At 48.5% G+C, this 14,944-nt stretch overlaps 1 protein-coding gene across 1 annotated transcript; it reads right to left on the reverse strand.

The window, feature by feature from the left end:
- Positions 1-1,117: 1,117 nt before the first annotated feature.
- C2H1orf115 (chromosome 2 C1orf115 homolog) lies at positions 1,118-11,010 on the reverse strand. The gene is given in 3 exon segments (XM_060088653.1): positions 1,118-1,886; positions 10,446-10,946; positions 10,948-11,010. Coding segments are annotated over 3 exon segments (684 nt in total). The 3' UTR covers positions 1,118-1,766.
- Between the last annotated feature and the right edge of the window lie 3,934 nt (positions 11,011-14,944).

Below are 14,944 nucleotides of genomic sequence, written 5' to 3' on the forward strand. Positions count from 1 at the left end.
GACTCCCAGCGTGGCCAGGCACGCTATAATTATCGTACATGTGTGAAAATGTGCCATCATCAACTCTCATCATTTGAACCATTTGTTTTCTCTTTTCCTCACTGATATTAATGATGCAGGAATTGGGTCCAAGTTCATCTTCAGCGTGAGCCTCCAGAACGTGAAGCACAATCTAGCTTCATGGCTACAATGCTCTCCTCCACTCGTTCCTCTTCCTGTCCATCTGTCTGTCTTCCAACCTTCTCCACTTCCCGGTGCCACCTGGTTGGGTCTGACGGGTGAAGCATGAGCACTGAGCCATTTCCCTGCCCCGGGGAACTTCACAGGGCAACAAGCAGCTGTTGCCACCAATCCTGCAGACTGGTCCGTAATAACTATTCTGGACTTCAGGACCTTCTGGAAACCAGGTCAGAACAGGGGCCTATCGTGAAGGCTGGCAGCGGGCACCCCCCTGTCCGATGGTCCAGTGGCAGTCCATGGGTCACCCTCCAGGCCCAGGACCCTCGCCCACCCTAACTTTGAATCCAGCTGAGATGACGTCCAACTGGGCAGCACAGAAGAGGAAAGGCTGCTCCAAAGGCAGCCAGTGTGAGCTCACAGGCCTCAGAGGGTCTGGAAGCACGGCGTCTCTGGTCACCCAGCTTCCCCTGGACCCCGCCCAGAGCCTAAGATTTTCCGGCGCTGATAACGCAGACCTGGCACCTGTGCTTCCGCTTCTCTCGTCCAGCATCCTTCTTCTGCTTCCTTCGTAACTGTCTCCTACTTTCTGGGTCCTTCTCTAAATCATACACTTTCATTTCCAGGTATAGCACCTCCCTCTCTCCCCAGAGAGAGCACCCTTCGTCGGCTTGATGTTGAGGAAGAGGCGGCTGATGGTACCCCAGGCAGCTGAGTCAGGAGACCCACGACCTCAGCCAGCCGTCTGCCTGCAGGAGAGTCTGGCCAGCTCCATGTGGCTGGGCTGGACTGGGCTGGACTGGGCTGGACTGGGCTGGACTGGGCCCGACTGGGCCCGGCAGCCCTCAGGAGCGCTCTCTCCCTCAAACAACCTGCACCTGAACTTGCAGATCCTCCCACCCTCATCACCACCTCCACATTCATGTCAGAGAAGGTGAAAGTGACAAGTCTTCATCTACTTGAAACAGTCATGACACATCGTCAACACAGTTTTCAAAGCATCGTAGCCTTCAAAGAGGTTTTTCTTCCTTCCTTCTTCTCAAGCCTGTAATTAAAACTCCTAGTGGCAAAGGGGTACAGGAAGGAGATGGGGGGATGACTTCAGGAACAAACAGTTCCTTGGGTGTCCTCAGAACCGAAGCAGCTAAGGGCTGGGAGTCCTGTCAGCCTGTGAGCTTTCCAGAATTGAGCAAATCAGCTCACTCCAGATCCAAATCCCCCATCCGTGTCCCTGATCACCACTCTGCTACCCACCCAGAGCGCGGACTTCCGTCAAGTGTTTGTCTCCACACCAGCCCCTGCCCCCTTCACGGGCAGCTCCGGTTTTAGCGAACTAATCCTAATCCCAAGCCTGACCTCAGCCTAATTCTCTGCGGGATTGTCCACCAGGGCCACCTGTGTCCCAGACATGTGGAAAGCTCAGCAGCTGGACGGGGATGACTCGTCCGAAACACTCATCCAATTCAACCAAGACATTTTCTTTCTTCAGAGTATTTTGTGAGTTCAAGTCTGAGATGCTCCTGGATTCGCACTCTTCCCGGAACAGAGGCTTCCAGTCACTCCCGTGGCATCTGCCCAGGCAGCTCCCACTAGCGGACAAACGACACCACACTGGTGGCCACTCCGAACGGGGCGGAGTAGGCAGCAGCGAATCCCTGCAGGCCGACCACGATGTAGCGGCATCCTTTGGTGATAACCTTCCCAACGTTCTATTTTTAGGAACAGAAGAAAAAAGCAAAGGGTTAGGCGAGCCACCTTTGTAATTTTCCATGCACCGTGGTGCCATACATAAAGAATCGTTTCACCTCATTTTCCCAGGGCAAATGAGCCAGCTAGCATCTTCTCAGCTCTCTGGGGTCCCACACCCAACCCCATCATACGAACACTCGGGGGCTCAGCACAGACATCAGCACCTTGAAAAGGGCTTTCCAGCCCCGCATGTTTCCAGAACATTCAGAGATCTTCTTGGAAACAGCAGTGAAGCTGCTACTTTTAAAACCAAACCAGTTTTGTTGTATTTTTTAAACCAAAGCCCATTCTCTTCTGTTCCAGCTAAGTTACTGGCTCTGCTGAAGGCTGGGTCGAGAGTTTTCCATCATTCACCTGATCTGAAAGCCTGCCCAGTCCCCCCTCTGCCTCCAGGGCAGACCCCTTTCCGACCCACATTTGTGTGAAGAGTGCTTCCCTGGGCTTCCCTGGTGGCGCAGTGGTTAAGAGTCCGCCTGCCGAAGCAGGGGACATGGGTTCGTGCCCCGGTCCAGGAAGATCCCACATGCCGCGGAGCGGCTGGGCCCGTGAGCCATGGCCGCTGAGCCTGCGCGTCCAGAGCCTGTGCTCCGCAATGGGAGAGGCCACAACAGTGAGAGGCCCGCGTACCGCAAAAAAAAAAAAAAAAAAAAAAAATCTCCTACTGCTCTGTCATTGCTGCATCCACGGAAGTTTTGGGTTCCCGTTACAATTCTACACTCCTTGAGGGTAACGACTGGGCCTTTCTTTCTTGATACTGAGGTGAGTATCCACTCTCCCTCCTCCTTCTCTTCAAGGCCTGGTGCTAGACTGAGGGCATCCAAGGGATTCAAGTGGAATCGCAACAGAAAAGTGAAGACCACCACCACCTTTCTCTCTCCACCCCCAACTTCTGTCATCCTTCTCCATGACGACAACATCCATGTAGGTGACCTGGACATCATCACACATCTTGTCTCTACACCCTTGATTTTTCCAACCCCAATAACCACTTAAAATCCCTGATCACAATCACAAACCTGCCTTTGACTTCCAACACTGCCTGGCCAGCCTAGTCTGTCAGTCCAGTAGGCTGACTGTCCCTCTCTCCCAGATATTACTTCTTACCTTTTCCTTTCTCCAAAAGCCTCTCTGCCCCCAATGCACAGAGAGAAACACACAGTGTCCATACCCTCATTAGAGGATCCCACTTCATCTCTCCCTGACTCAGAAGTCATTAGGGAACCCATGCATCCTCTACCACTGTCTACACCTGCCCCAGCTTCTCCTCCCACCTTGCCGGTGTCCCAGTAGAGAAAATGGCCCTCTTCCCCCAAGGCCATTCCCTTGACACTTGCTGTTGGTACCCTCTCTCACCTTGCCCTCAGCTTTCCCTTCTCCAATATCACCATCCTCTTCCTCCCCATTGGATCATTCCTATCAGCTTACAGATATGCTCAGCTGTCCCCTTGACTCCATACCCTTCTCTAGGTCCTGCCTGGGTCTCTGCTCTCCTTCACGGCAAACCAGTGGAAAGCACCATCTGCACGTACAGCTTCCACTTCCTCCCTTCTTATTCCCTCTTCCTCTACCCTGACCCATCCAGGACTGCTTGGTCATGGCCATCTGCCACCGCCATGCTGCCTGAGCCAATGAGCATTTTTCTGTCTTCCCCCTGACTCTCAACAGCTTTGGACAAACTTCATGAAACACTCATTTGGCCTCTTTGACTCCATATTCTCTTGGTTTTTCCTTACCTCACATGAAGCCCCTCCTCAGCTTTCTTTTTTTAAAATAATTTTTAATTGAAATATAGTTGACTTACAATGGTTCAGGTGTACAGCAAAACGATTCAGTTATTCATCATATACATATATATATACATACATGTATATATTCTTTTTCAGATTCTTTTCCATTCTAGGTTATTACAAGATACTGAATATAGTTCCCTGCGCTATACAGTAGGTCCTTGTTGTTTATTTTATAAACAGTGGTGTATATCTGTTAATCCCAAATTCCTAATTTATCCCTCCCCCCACTCCCCTTCCCCCTTTGGTAAGTTTGTTTTCTATGCCTGTGAGTTTATTTCTGTTTTGTAAGTAAGTTCATTTGTATCTTTTTTTAGATTCCATATTTAAGTGGCATTATGTAATATTTGTCTTTATCTGACTTACTTCACTTAGTATGATAATCTCTAGGCCCATTCATGTTGCTGCAAATGGCATTATTTCATTCTTTTTTATGGCCCTCCTCAGCTTTCTTTCCCTTCTACCAAACTTTAAAATGTTGGAGTTGTTCAGTACTGTTCTTTATTTTTTATTTAAAAAAATATTTTGGGCTATAATCTCTCCACAGGTGGTCTCATCCATTTCCAATGACTTTAAGTATTTCCTGTATGCTGATAAATCCCATATTTATATCTTCGGCTCAGACTCAAATATTCAGTTCTCTACTTGAGGGCTCTACTTTTTGAGGCCCCATGATCCCTCTGGCATACACTCTTCCTTGCTGCTATAAACAGACAGATCTAACTTGGACTGGCTACTAGTGCATTCCTAGAGGCCTTTGGCTATCAGGCTTCAACAAGAAGGATGCACCAAGGAGTTAAATTTATCCATGATTATACAGCTGGTAAGAGGCAGGGCTGAAGTTCAGTCCCAAAGAAATGTCACCTTAGGGCCTGTGTCCTTACTCCCCACATACACTTCCCTTCTTTAAGGAAGGCAGTACGTAACCTTGCAATTGATTGCTTGCAGCCTGGGCTTAAATTCCAGCCCAATCGCTTATTTAATTTTCTTTGGCCTCAGTTTCCTCACCTATAAAATGGGCACATTTAGTAACCACCTCATTGGGTGAAGAGGCTTGAAAAGGTTTACGCAAGGAAAGCCCTTAGGACAGTGCCTGGCACCAAATGCAGGCAGTAAGGACTGCCCCCAAAGGTCAGCTATCTTTATTGGAAAATAACCTTTGCCTCTTTTTATTCTACAGTAATTTACATTTGTGGTGGTAATTTTGGAATCTAAGGTATTTTGTTATCTGTTCAGGAAAGTTTCTTAAGACTGTACTTTCCTATGATATCTGGCTTATGTTAGCTTTCAGAGACCTCAGGATAACAGGAGAGAAGGAGGTCATGCTCAGTACTGTATGCCCAGCATCCAGAAAGGGCCTGGGTGTTTCCTTTGGTTGTTCTCAGGCCAAAGGAGGAGTTCTGGGAGAGGAAGGTAACTCTGATGGCCTCTTTAGACACTGATTCCCAGGACACTGCCTTGTCAACTTCCCAATGAGACATTAGGGTGTGTGTTGGGGGCAGGGAGGCAGTGATGCTGCTAAGAGAAACATCTCTATAAATGTGTAATAAGATTCCAAGGGAGAATTTTATGTACCTGTTAGAAATAACAACAACGACAAAACTGTCCTCCTGGAGTAAGTATTAACAGGCCAAAGCATCCTTTATAAGCCAAGCCCCTAGAATCATGGATGGCCTGCATTAAACTTGACATTTTGGGTATTTGTACATCCATTTCCCTCAGCCTGCTATTTAAAAAAACTGCTTGTCACTTCATTTTTGCAAATGAGAAAAAAAAACGTTACTAAAATAGCTCATTAGCTAGAACACAGTCAAAACACAGATTTGAGAAATGTGATGCAAAGAAAAGTGAAATAGCATCCACCATTTCAGTGTCACTGAAGGGAGCAGATTTTGAAATCTTTTGATCCGAATAGAGTTTCAACCCATATAATCTCTCAGAGGGGCGGAGGGGCCTGGGGGATCATGGGACAGTGTGGTAGGCTGAATAATGCCCTCCCCTCAAGATGCCCATGTCCTAATCCCCAGAATCTGTGAATATGTTACCTCATATGGCAAAAGGGATTTTGTGGATGTGATTTAATGAAGGATCTTGAATTGGGGAGACTACCATGGATTATCCAGGGGGCCCCAATCATTATAAGGATTCTTATATCTTTATAAAGATCCAAATAAAGACAACCACCCTTACAAAAGGGAAGCAGGAGGAGTCAGAGAGAAGGCAATGCAGTGCCAGAAGCAGAGGGACAGAGAGAAAGAGATTTGCAGATGCTGTGCCACTGGCCCTGAAGATGGAGGAGGGGACCTCTGGAAGCTGAAAAGAGCAAAGAAAGGGTTTTCCTCTGGAGCCTCCAGAGGGAACCAGCCTGTTGACTGTAGCTCAGGGAAGATGACTTCTAGCCTCCAGAACTGTAGGAGAATAAATTTGTGTTGCCTTAAATCACTATATTTGTGGTAATCTGTTATAGGCAAACTAATACAGGGAGTGAGGCTTTTCTGGGGGTTCCCGAGTAACCCCAAAGATGTTGGGGATTCCCTGTCCCCACCCCCAGTTTCTAAAAGGGAACCAGCTCTCAACAAAGATCCCTTTCCCCCAAGTATAAAAATCAAGTCTTCCCTTGTGAAATCTGGTCAGGACCTAGGCACAAAGCTGAGGTGGGCTGTCAGCTACAGAAGCTGATTTTTTTCTGAGTTAGAGCTCATTAAAAACGGATCAGAGAAGAAACAGTCAGATGGGACCTCTCCTCCATCCCCTTAGATAACAGCCAACAACAATTACAGGACCCTCGCCATATGCCAGGTGCGTTCCAAGACCTGTACATGGACTGAACTCACTTACTCCTTACCACAGCCCTAGTATTAGCCCATGTGACAGATGAGGAAACTGAGGCAGGGAGGAGAGCAGAGCTCAAGGTCACACAAGCAGTAGGAGGCTGAGCACAGCTGGCGCCTGGCAGTCTGGCTCCAGGGCCCCTGTCCTAACCCCCTACTTAGACGTGGGACATTTTTCTTCCTCTTGAGCTCAAGGTTATTCCACACCCTGTGTTTCCCCTCTCCAACCCCCTCCTAGCTGCCCGATTAACAAAATTTAATAACTTTCCTTATCTGCGCTTCTCCTTGTGGCTCTCAGAGGTGCCTGGGAAAGGCGACCTCCTATTGGAAGCTAAGTTTGGGGTTTGGTTCCCTCACCCCCCCTTCTCCCTCCACCCTAACTGCTTTTGAACAGGCAGGGGCCAGGGGAGACTCCTGACTCCCAGCTCTGCTGCTCTCCAGCTGTGTGGCCTTCAACAAAGAGCTTAACTTCCTGAAACTCCAGTTTCCTTCACTGCATAATGGGAGTCCATGGCTTTCTAAGGTCGTTGAGAAGATTCAGGGTTATTGTGCATCGTACGTGCAACAGAGCCCCCGGCAGCCTGTGAGAGCACAGCAAACCCACACCCTTTCCCCTTCCCTGCACCCAGAAAACAGCACTCTCCCAGCAACTCCTGCCCATCTGGACACTCACATCATTACTTAAAAATCAACTGGGGCCACTGACTGCCAAGAGTCCCAGGCACCCAGCCTTTCGAGCCCAGAGGTTCCTGCCAGAGACTGGACCCAGCACAGCATTGGGTCGACCCTGTTTGGGGCCAAGGGGCAGCAGGGGAAGGGGAACCTATCCCAGGACAGTTCACAAAAGCCGAACACCTTTCTTTAAATAGAAGCAGGAAGGGACTTGGGTGGAGGATTTGAGCGGTTAACAGATAAAAAGGAACTTTATTCACCCTTCCTTGAAGGGTTGAGCTATTTGCAGGTCATTCCTTATTCCAATGGCCCACGTGCAATCAAATTTCACCTGGTGACCAAAGCAGGGAAAGTCACCTCCCCATATTTCTAGCGGAGACGTGGCTATTCTCATGGATTTTCAACAAAGAAGGGTGGACCATCTGCTTCCTCCATGTTGGGGCTTAGATGTCGACCTTCTTGGTTGCCATCAAGAAAATGGAAGTTCGGGGCTTCCCTGGTGGCGCAGTGGTTGGGAGTCCGCCTGCCGATGCAGGGGACACGGGTTCGTGCCCCGGTCCGGGAAGATCCCACATGCCGCAGAGCGGCTGGGCCCGTGAGCCATGGCTGCTGAGCCTGCGCGTCCGGAGCCTGTGCTCCGCGACGGGAGAGGCCACAACAGTGAGAGGCCCGCGTACCGCAAAAAAAAAAAGAAAGAAAATGGAAGTTGTAGGGCAGAAAGGGCACATCCAACTCCAACATGACAGCATCCCCGCCTGGCCTCCGGGTCTATTGAACTAGCATGGAACACTCACTCCAGAGCTCTCACCTGCCTCATCTCTGCTAGCACTCTGCCCTCCGCCTTGGAGGCCACCCCTTCTTTACCTGGGGAAATTCTTTTTTTTTTTTTAGGTGAGGTGAAATTCACATAATGTAAAAATGAACCACTGTCAAGTGAATAACTCAATGGCGTTGAGCACCTTCACAGTGTTATGCAAGCACCACTTCTATCTACTTCCAAACTATTTTCATCATCCCCAAAGGCAAACCCCCACGCATTAAGCAGTCACTCTGCATTTCTCCTTCCCTTCAGACCCTGGCAACCACCCATCTGCCTTCTGTCTCTCTGGATTTACCTATTCTGGATATTTTATATAAATGGAATCATACATACGATACGTGACCTTGTGTGTCCGCCGTGTACCTCCTTCCTTTTTACGGCTGAATAGTATTCCATTGTGTGTATGAACCACATGTTGTTTATCCATTTATCAATCGATGGACATTTGGGTGGTTGCCACTCTTCGGCTATTGTGAATAAGGCTGCTGTGAACATGTACATGTATATTTGTTTGAGTATCTGTTTTCAATTCTTTTGGGTATGTACCTAGGAGTGGAATTGCTGGATCATATGGTAGTTCTGTGTTTAATTTTTTGAGGAACTGCCAAATCGTTTTCCATGGCAGCTACCCCATTTTACACTTCCACCAGCAATGCACAAGGGTTCCGATTTTCCACGTCCTCACCCACACTTGCTATTTTCTGTTTTCTTTTTCCCTAATAATAGCTATGCTAGTGGGTGTGAACCAGCACCTCATCATTAACCTGTGAAACCTTGACTCATCCTCCTGTGCCCAGTTTCCATGTCACGACTGATTTGAAAACTTCCCTGACTTTACAGCCTCATCCCTGAAGACTAACCGCCCAGGCTCTTCCCATGCAGCTCCATGGTGGTGCCCCTATGGCAGCATCTCCCTGGGAGGCTGTGGCCTCCTCTAGGGCAGGACTGCATCTTATCCATTTTTGGATCTCTAGTGCTCAGCGCAATGCCTGGCACATAGTGAGAACCTTCAAAGCATCTTCAGCTCAGCCAGCCTCTGGGCTGAGATTTCCACATTATCAGTTTACCAACTGAGAGGCAAATGATGGCTTTTTTTTGTGTGGTACGCGGGCCTCTCACTGTTGTGGCCTCTCCCGTTGTGGAGCACAGGCTCCGGACGCGCAGGCTCAGCGGCCATGGCTCACGGGCCCAGCCGCTCCGCGGCATATGGGATCCTCCCAGACCGGGGCACGAACCCGTGTCCCCTGCATCGGCAGGCAGACTCTCAACCACTGCGCCACCAGGGAAGCCCGATGGCTTTTTTGTGTGTGATCAGCTGGGACCAGGAAGAAGGATAATTCATGCTAGCATGAACCTAAGCCTGAAAGTCCCAACTTTATAGCTTTTATTAATATACTGTACCACTGCCTGCTTGTTTACTGTTCCCAAAGCTGCTGACATACCTTTAAAGAAGATGATGAAGCTAAGTTTCTAGGTGTGGCGACTTCGGTTTCAGGTATGATAAGAAGTCGCCGGAGGACTGGATGATATATCAGATGGGGCCCCTGCCCTTTGGCCAGGATAGAATGAGTTTTGTGATTATCTTCTGGGTGGCCTTGTCCAGTCCCAGGGACCAGAGGCAGCAGCAGCTTCAAGCGCTTCCAGGCCACAGCGCCTGGGAACTGCTTTGGGGCTTTGGTCTCTGAGGACGAAACTGCCGTTTTGTCCCATATTCTCTCTCTCTCTCTCTCTCTCCCACCCACCCCCATGCAAATGACAGTAGGTTTGCAGAGCACACAGATAGCTGTCTGGGAGAAAAGTAGATTCAACAAGTGAATACTTACGGATTGTTGCTCCCAGGCCCTGGAAATCACCTTGAGGATATTGGGAGAAATAACCCAAACAATTCTCAGCTAGTAGGATATCCTCGAGAAGACGTTGCGGGAAAACAGACAAACTGGGCGGTACCTCCCTGCTTTCCAACTGGGTCACCTTCTACAAGTCACCTAACCACGCTAAGCCCTCAGTATTCCCACTTTTAAAATAGGGACACTGATTCCCGTCCTACCAACTACACAGGGGAGTGGGAAGACACACCTAGGACAAGAACCACCTGGGTAAGCGACCCCTCGGGAAGGTTACCCACCCGCCAGCATCGGGATAGCCGTGGAGCGGTGCGCAGGGAAACCTCTGATTTAATCTCTATCGCTCTCCGCAGCTCACTTTCCCCTTACTGCCCAGTTCACAGAGTGAGCAGTCTCGGGGCTCCAGGAGTGAATGCCGGGAAGGGGGTGCGCGTGGGAGGCCGAGGGGGTGCAGGGCAGCGCAGAGGCTGAGACCGTCAGACGGTGGGGAGCCGACTCCAGCTCTAAGGCGGGCGCCCCGCGCTCCCCGACCTCCAAGGGACAGTGGGGGCGGTGGGATGCCTACCTTGCCGTACTTCTTCAGCTTCTGCCGGTACCTCTTCTTGGGCTTCTCGCCCGGCGCCGGCTCCTCCAGCGGCTCGTAGCGCTCGGGGAGGACCGCGAGGTGCACCCTCCGCGCGCTCCGGGTCCCCGGGCGCTGCGCGCTCGCCCCGCTCTCCGCCGCCTCGGCCCCGCTCTCCAGGTGTTCCAGGATAGCAGCCGCCTCCTCGTCCCCCTCCGTCCGCCCTCGCCCCCGGGCGAGGGGCCTGCAGCGCGGGAGACTGCTCGCCGCCTTGCTTCGGAGCCTGGCTCCCACCGTCATGGTGCCGCAGGCCCTCCGGCTGAGGTCTGTGCACGAAGACACCAACCTTTGCGCCCAGCCTGCGCCTCCGCCCCCGCCGCCCGCCCTTGCCCGCCCCAGCCCGCCCCAGCCCGGACGGGGCGGGGGGGCGGTTGTTGGGGGGCGGGGGCGGGGTGGGGGTAGGTGGATGGGAAACTTGGGATCGCAGCGCCCCCTGGCCCTAGGGCCCGGGATGGCGGCGGCTCCACCCAGGCCTGGCTTTCTGGGGGGCGGGCCCAGCCGCCAGCATCCCATCCTCCAGCCAAAGGTGTGAGGGATGCTCCAAAGCTCAATGCACAATGAACACGCAAAGCACGTTCAACCACACTTGCAACGAAATAAGTGAACCCCAAATAGTGAGACTTCCTTTGCACACGTGCAAGCTGGCAGAGATGATGAGAGATGGTGATGATGGTGGTGATGAAAAAGATGACAGTAAAAAAAAAAAAAAAAGATGACAGTAATAAAGATTATACTCAGACTTCCCTGAGTGGCGCAGTGTTTAAGAATCCGCCTGCCGGTGCAGGGGACACGGGTTTGAGCCTTGGTCCAGGAGGATCCCACATGCCATGGAGCAACTAAGTCCCTGGGCCACAGCTTCTGAGCCTGTGCTCTAGAGCCCGCGAGCCACAACTACTGAGCCCGGGAGCCACAACTACAAAGCACGTGTGCCTAGAACCCGTGCTCCACAACAAGCGAAGCCACTGCAATGAGAAGCCAGCGCACCGCAGGAAAAAGCAGCCCCGACTCCTCGCAACTAAAGAAAGCCCTCGCCCAGCAACAAAGACCCAACGCAGCCATAAATAAATAAATAAATAAATAAACTAATTAAAAAAAAAAAAAGATTATACTCAATGCTGGTGAGGGTATGGTGAGAGGATAGTTATAATACAATATTCATGGGTCGCAAACTGGAGACAGGCTTTTGGAAAGGCAATCAGCAAATATTTATCAAGAGTTCTGAAAAACGGCCATACCTTTCTAGGTGCCTATGTTAAGGAAACATTCAGAAACACAGAGCAGCGTGTCCACGGTGTTAATCACAGTCCGACTTCAGCGAAAAGGTGAAGGAAACCAACGGGGATGGGCAGGTGAAATTCTGGTTCAAGCATATGATATCATATGAAGTAATCATTAAAATCACGATTTTCAAGAATATCACTCTGGGGGAAAAAAAGAGAATATCACTCTGGTAGGTATGCATTCTCAGGTCACTGTGAATCTCAGTCTGTTTGGGATGCCTTACTTTCTTATGTGGGTAAGTGTCTTTTAATTCTTGGAAACTTAGAGTTAAGTATAAAATAATGTGTTAGTATTTCATTAATATTTTAATACTATTAAAATGTGCGATATGTTTAAGAATGATTTGGTTATACTGCTCTAAGTACATAAAATAGTCATAATTTAACATATTAGAATATCAAAAATTACTGGTGATTTCAACGTAAAATGTAAAATCAAGTAGTTTATTTAGACTTATAAGTTTAACTTGAAAGGAATACAAAAATAAGTTGATGTCCAATTCCATGTAATGCTCAGAGACTTGAACTTGATTTTAAGTTAAGCCTCTCTCCTCCCTCAGAAAACTTAAGCACGTGCAGGGCTGTGATTATTCGCAGAAGGAGGGAAAACAGCAGAAGCGTGGCTTTCACCCTGGTCTGTTTTTCAAAGCAGGGAAGCGCACCTGATTATAAGCAGGCTTGCTACATTCCTTCCAGGACCCAAAGGACTCTGCAGCATGCTCATCTCCTAGCCTCTGCTCACAGGAAAGAGAATGGAAAGGGCTGAGTGCCAATCCATAGGAATCTTTCCTTCCTGGTAAGAATTAGGAACCTGACCTTCAAAGGAGCAAAAACATTGGAGGGCTAAGATTCATGAAAATATATCATCAGTTAGTGAGTAAAAAAAAAAAAAAACTTAGACACCTCAGAGTCTTAAAAATAATTGCTTATTTGGAAAAACTTGCATAAAACAGTTACAGATATTGAAAACAAAGTTTCCATCTGTAGACATATAAAGGTTTTATGCTTTCATCTTTTGTTTTGTAATAAATGTGTGAATTTGGAAAGAAAGCAAAAAAAGGAAAGGGAGGGATTTTTATGGACCTGAAGTTTTATGCATTAAAATTGTTTAAAGCTATTAGTTTATTTGTGTAGGCTTAGACTCCAGAAGAAACATATCTCTGGAGCTGAAAAGAGCTGGTTATAAACAATGGGACAGATATAACAGGTTTAATTTTCCAAAGACTGCAACGTAAAGTGACAGGGGGAGCAGTTTTGAATCCTAGCTAAGTCTCAGTCTTGGGGCAGCCCCCCAAAAGGGAGGATGGTCTACCCCTGCCTTTTCTCATGTTAAAACATTTTCTTTTAAAGATTATTTTAAGTTTGGAGCCGTCTACATTAACTATCATTTAGTTCAAAAGGTGGTAAAAACAGATGGCATAATAGGAAGAGGAAATTTAACATTTGCATTTAAGTTTTTAAGTATTTTCTTTCTTTCTTTTTGTGGCTGAGTTGAGTCTTCGTTGCTGCACGCGAGCTTTCTCTAGTCGCGGCGAGCAGGGGCTACTCTTCGTTGCGCTGCACAGGCTTCTCGTTGTGGTGGCTTCTCTTGTGGAACACGGGCTCTAGACGCATGGGCTTCAGTAGTTGTGGCGCGTGGGCTCAGTGGTAGTGGTGCACGGGCTTACTTGCTCCATGGCACGTGGGATATTCCTGGACCAGGGATCAGACCCATGTCCCCTGCATTGGCAGGTGGATTCTTAACCACTGAGCCACCAGGGAAGTCCAGTATTTTCTTAAAAAATATCTCTGTAGTTGATCTGTGGTAATCCCATTCATGCAGATCCCAGTGAATGCAAAGTTGGGAATGTCAGGCACAGTACATTTTTATCTCACTTAAGGGGTTGGATTTCTGCACCAAAGATAAAGATCAGAGATTTGAGGTAAATACAATGGAAGCCTGGGACTGCAGTTAAAGGATGTTACAACTAAAATTTACTACAATTGTAAAAACTAAGGTCTTCCATAAATTGCTTCTCTTTGAAATCTGAAGAATTTTTTTAAAATTTTGTTTTCTCTTTCCCAGAGAGAGCAAGCTTTTTCCTGTCTTGTGATTACTGTGAGGGGCTGACAATGTGGAGCTCATCCAGAGTCATCTGAGCCCAGGCTGGGCTGGGCCACAGCTCAAATTAGACCCAGCTCACCTCTGATAAACCCAAGCCTCAACTTCTGGGCGACCACCGTCAAGAGGCCAAAGCAGTTGATCTTATCAGCACTGGGGTTGGAAGGGGATTGGAGCATAGTGTCAGCATTTGTTCACCTTGGCTTCAACTCCAGCAGGGCCCTGGCATCAACCACGGTGGGAAAGTTCGAGAAAGCCCACGTGCTTCCCAGAGCTGCCCCTCTGTGGCTTTCTCAGCACAATTCCAGGGATAAGAGGGCCATCGCGTGGCCAAGTGATTTGTTTACTTTTTATCTGGGGTTCGTCCAGATTCCAGTCTAGCTTGCCAGCCCACATGTAACTAAAAGCTTGGCTCTTTCCCCCTCACCTGTAGGCGTCACCTCTCAGTACCAGGCAAGCCCCCTTCCTCAGGTCCCCGCACCCAGCTCAGCAACTTGCCCGGGAGTGAAGGCTGCACGCCCGCTGCCCATCTGTGAGAGGCTTGTCGCTCTCTGGAATTCCATTCACCAAGGCATCCCTGCATCCCCCACTGGTGCATCATTCTCCAGCAGAAGCAGAATCAGAAGTCTTCTGTGGATGAAGCTTTAAAGTGTAATGTATAACATTCAAAATCATCCTTCAACACTATAATGGAATTGTATCTTATTTGGTTGGATTTATTCAAAAGCCACTGAAGATTTGGAAAACCACTGAGCTATTTGCGCTGAATATTGATAACAGAAAAATGTATGTGTAGAGAAAAAAGGTCAGAATTATGACCTTATGAGTTAAAAGAAAACAAACATTTCTGACAAAACCTGAAAAACCTGCTTTGATATGTATTCTCCTTTGCCAACAGTGCATCACTCAATTATATATATATATGTATTTGAATATAATAAATAATAAAAATATCATGTATTTCCTGGAGGTGGGTTAAGATATTTTAATAACTGGTTCTGTATTTAGAAAACAGCAACATGGAAAACTATCTTGGCTTATTTATAGTAAAACCAAGTAAA

Source organism: Mesoplodon densirostris, chromosome 2, assembly GCF_025265405.1.
Source record: "Mesoplodon densirostris isolate mMesDen1 chromosome 2, mMesDen1 primary haplotype, whole genome shotgun sequence".
NCBI classification, from domain to species: domain Eukaryota; kingdom Metazoa; phylum Chordata; class Mammalia; order Artiodactyla; family Ziphiidae; genus Mesoplodon; species Mesoplodon densirostris.